We start from the raw sequence: 1628 nt of genomic DNA, 5'->3' as shown, positions 1-1628 counted from the left end.
GAGTCGCTGTCGAGTGCTGTCAAGTCACTGTCAAGTCACTGTCAAGTCTCTGTCGAGTCGCTGTCGAGTCACTGTCAAGTCTGTCGAGTCACTGTTGAGTCGCTGTCGAGTGCTGTCAAGTCTCTGTCGAGTCATTGTCAAGTCTCTGTCAAGTGCTGTTGAGTCACTGTCAAATTGCTGTCGTGTCTTTCAAGTATGTTGAGCCACTGTCGAGTCACTGTCAAGTCTCTGTTGAGGTGCTGTCCCTCTGTCCCTCTGTCTTTCTCTGTCAGTCTGTCCCTGTTTGTTTGTTTGTTTGTTTATTTGTTTACTTGTGCTGCTGACTCACCCAGCCTCTGCATGCAGGCTCTGAGCCGCTCCTCCAGGTTCAGGACTCGGCTGTGCAGCTCCTGGTAGTCCAGTCCTCCTAGCTGCTCCTGCAGCGAGCCCAGCAGCTCCGTCACGTTGGACGCCTCCTCCTTAAACTGTCTCACCAGCAGAGCGTCCGCCTTGTAGGCTTCCAGGACCGGGATCAGAGGACGCAGCTCCTCCATCTTGGCTTTGATGGACTGACGGACAGACAGCAGAAACAGTCAAGTCAGTTTTATTTAAAAAGCCCATTATTACAAATCACAGTCTGCCTCACAGTAGAACGGCTGAGTGTTTGACAGCCACAGCATTTCATCATCGTGGATCAAACAGCCCTGAAATGTGATGCTGCAGTCTCACTGAGAGCTGATTGGCCGTTCGAGCTGTGATGTCATTGTGTGGGCGGTACCTTGTACTGTCGAGCGATGTTGCTCTCGTGTCCGTCCTCCACCTGTTTGAATTTGTTCTCCAGACCCTTCAGCTGAACCTCCATCTTCTCCACAAACTGCAGATCTCTCTGAGTCCGCTGGTCCAGAACCTCGATGGACTGACTCATGTTCTGTACCTGTACACCACAAAACACCGCAGCTGATCACTAGAACTCAAATAATAATAATAAGTGAATAATAAATAAAACCTAATACACCGCACACAGGTCTTAATAATAAACCAAACTATAACAGGTCTCCCGGCTGTCTGCAGGGTCATCATTAGTCCTCTCGGGGACGGTGGTCTGGTACCTTCTCCAGCAGTTGGCGCAGCTGTTTGGTTCGGGCGTCTCTGGAGCAGACCGTCTGCTGCGGAGCGACCACCGTACAAACACAGCGACCGTCAGAGTCCTGAGCCGAGCTGTACACCTGCCAGCCCTCCTCGGGGGCAGAGGGACCCACCTGCAGGACAGGACAGAGGACAGAGGACAACCAGGAAAATAAGACACACTGACGACTGCTAGAACTGTAGGTCAAATCAACCAATCAATCAATCAATCAATCAATCAATCAATCAACCAAAGAGAGAGAGAACAATAACAGATCAGCAGGAAGTAGTTCAGTTAGTTTGGCGAGTTTAGTTTAGTTTAGTTTAGTTTAGTTTAATTAGNATCCCCATTACAGCTCTGTTATATTAGTGTATAGCACTCTCTTGTGGCGAAAATCCACCATAACCCGGCACTGAGCGTGGACTCTTAAATGCTCCAATCAATCAATTAACAGCAAATCTCCTGATTCAAACAGACTAAAAACAGAGAACTGAGAGACAAACAGACATTTAAACATGCGTTA

The 1628-nt window shown here is 48.7% G+C and overlaps 1 protein-coding gene across 1 annotated transcript; it reads right to left on the bottom strand.

The window, feature by feature from the left end:
* Positions 1-328: 328 nt before the first annotated feature.
* On the bottom strand, positions 329-1238 carry LOC121965236 (noelin-like; the record flags this gene model as incomplete). Its single annotated transcript, XM_042515393.1, has 3 exons — positions 329-548; positions 758-913; positions 1089-1238. Coding segments are annotated over 3 exons (526 nt in total), but the record flags the coding sequence as incomplete, so codon positions are not given.
* Between the last annotated feature and the right edge of the window lie 390 nt (positions 1239-1628).

The sequence above is a fragment of the Plectropomus leopardus genome, unplaced genomic scaffold (genome assembly GCF_008729295.1).
Source record: "Plectropomus leopardus isolate mb unplaced genomic scaffold, YSFRI_Pleo_2.0 unplaced_scaffold1915, whole genome shotgun sequence".
Taxonomy (NCBI): domain Eukaryota; kingdom Metazoa; phylum Chordata; class Actinopteri; order Perciformes; family Serranidae; genus Plectropomus; species Plectropomus leopardus.
This window is presented reverse-complemented; position numbering and strand designations above follow the sequence as displayed.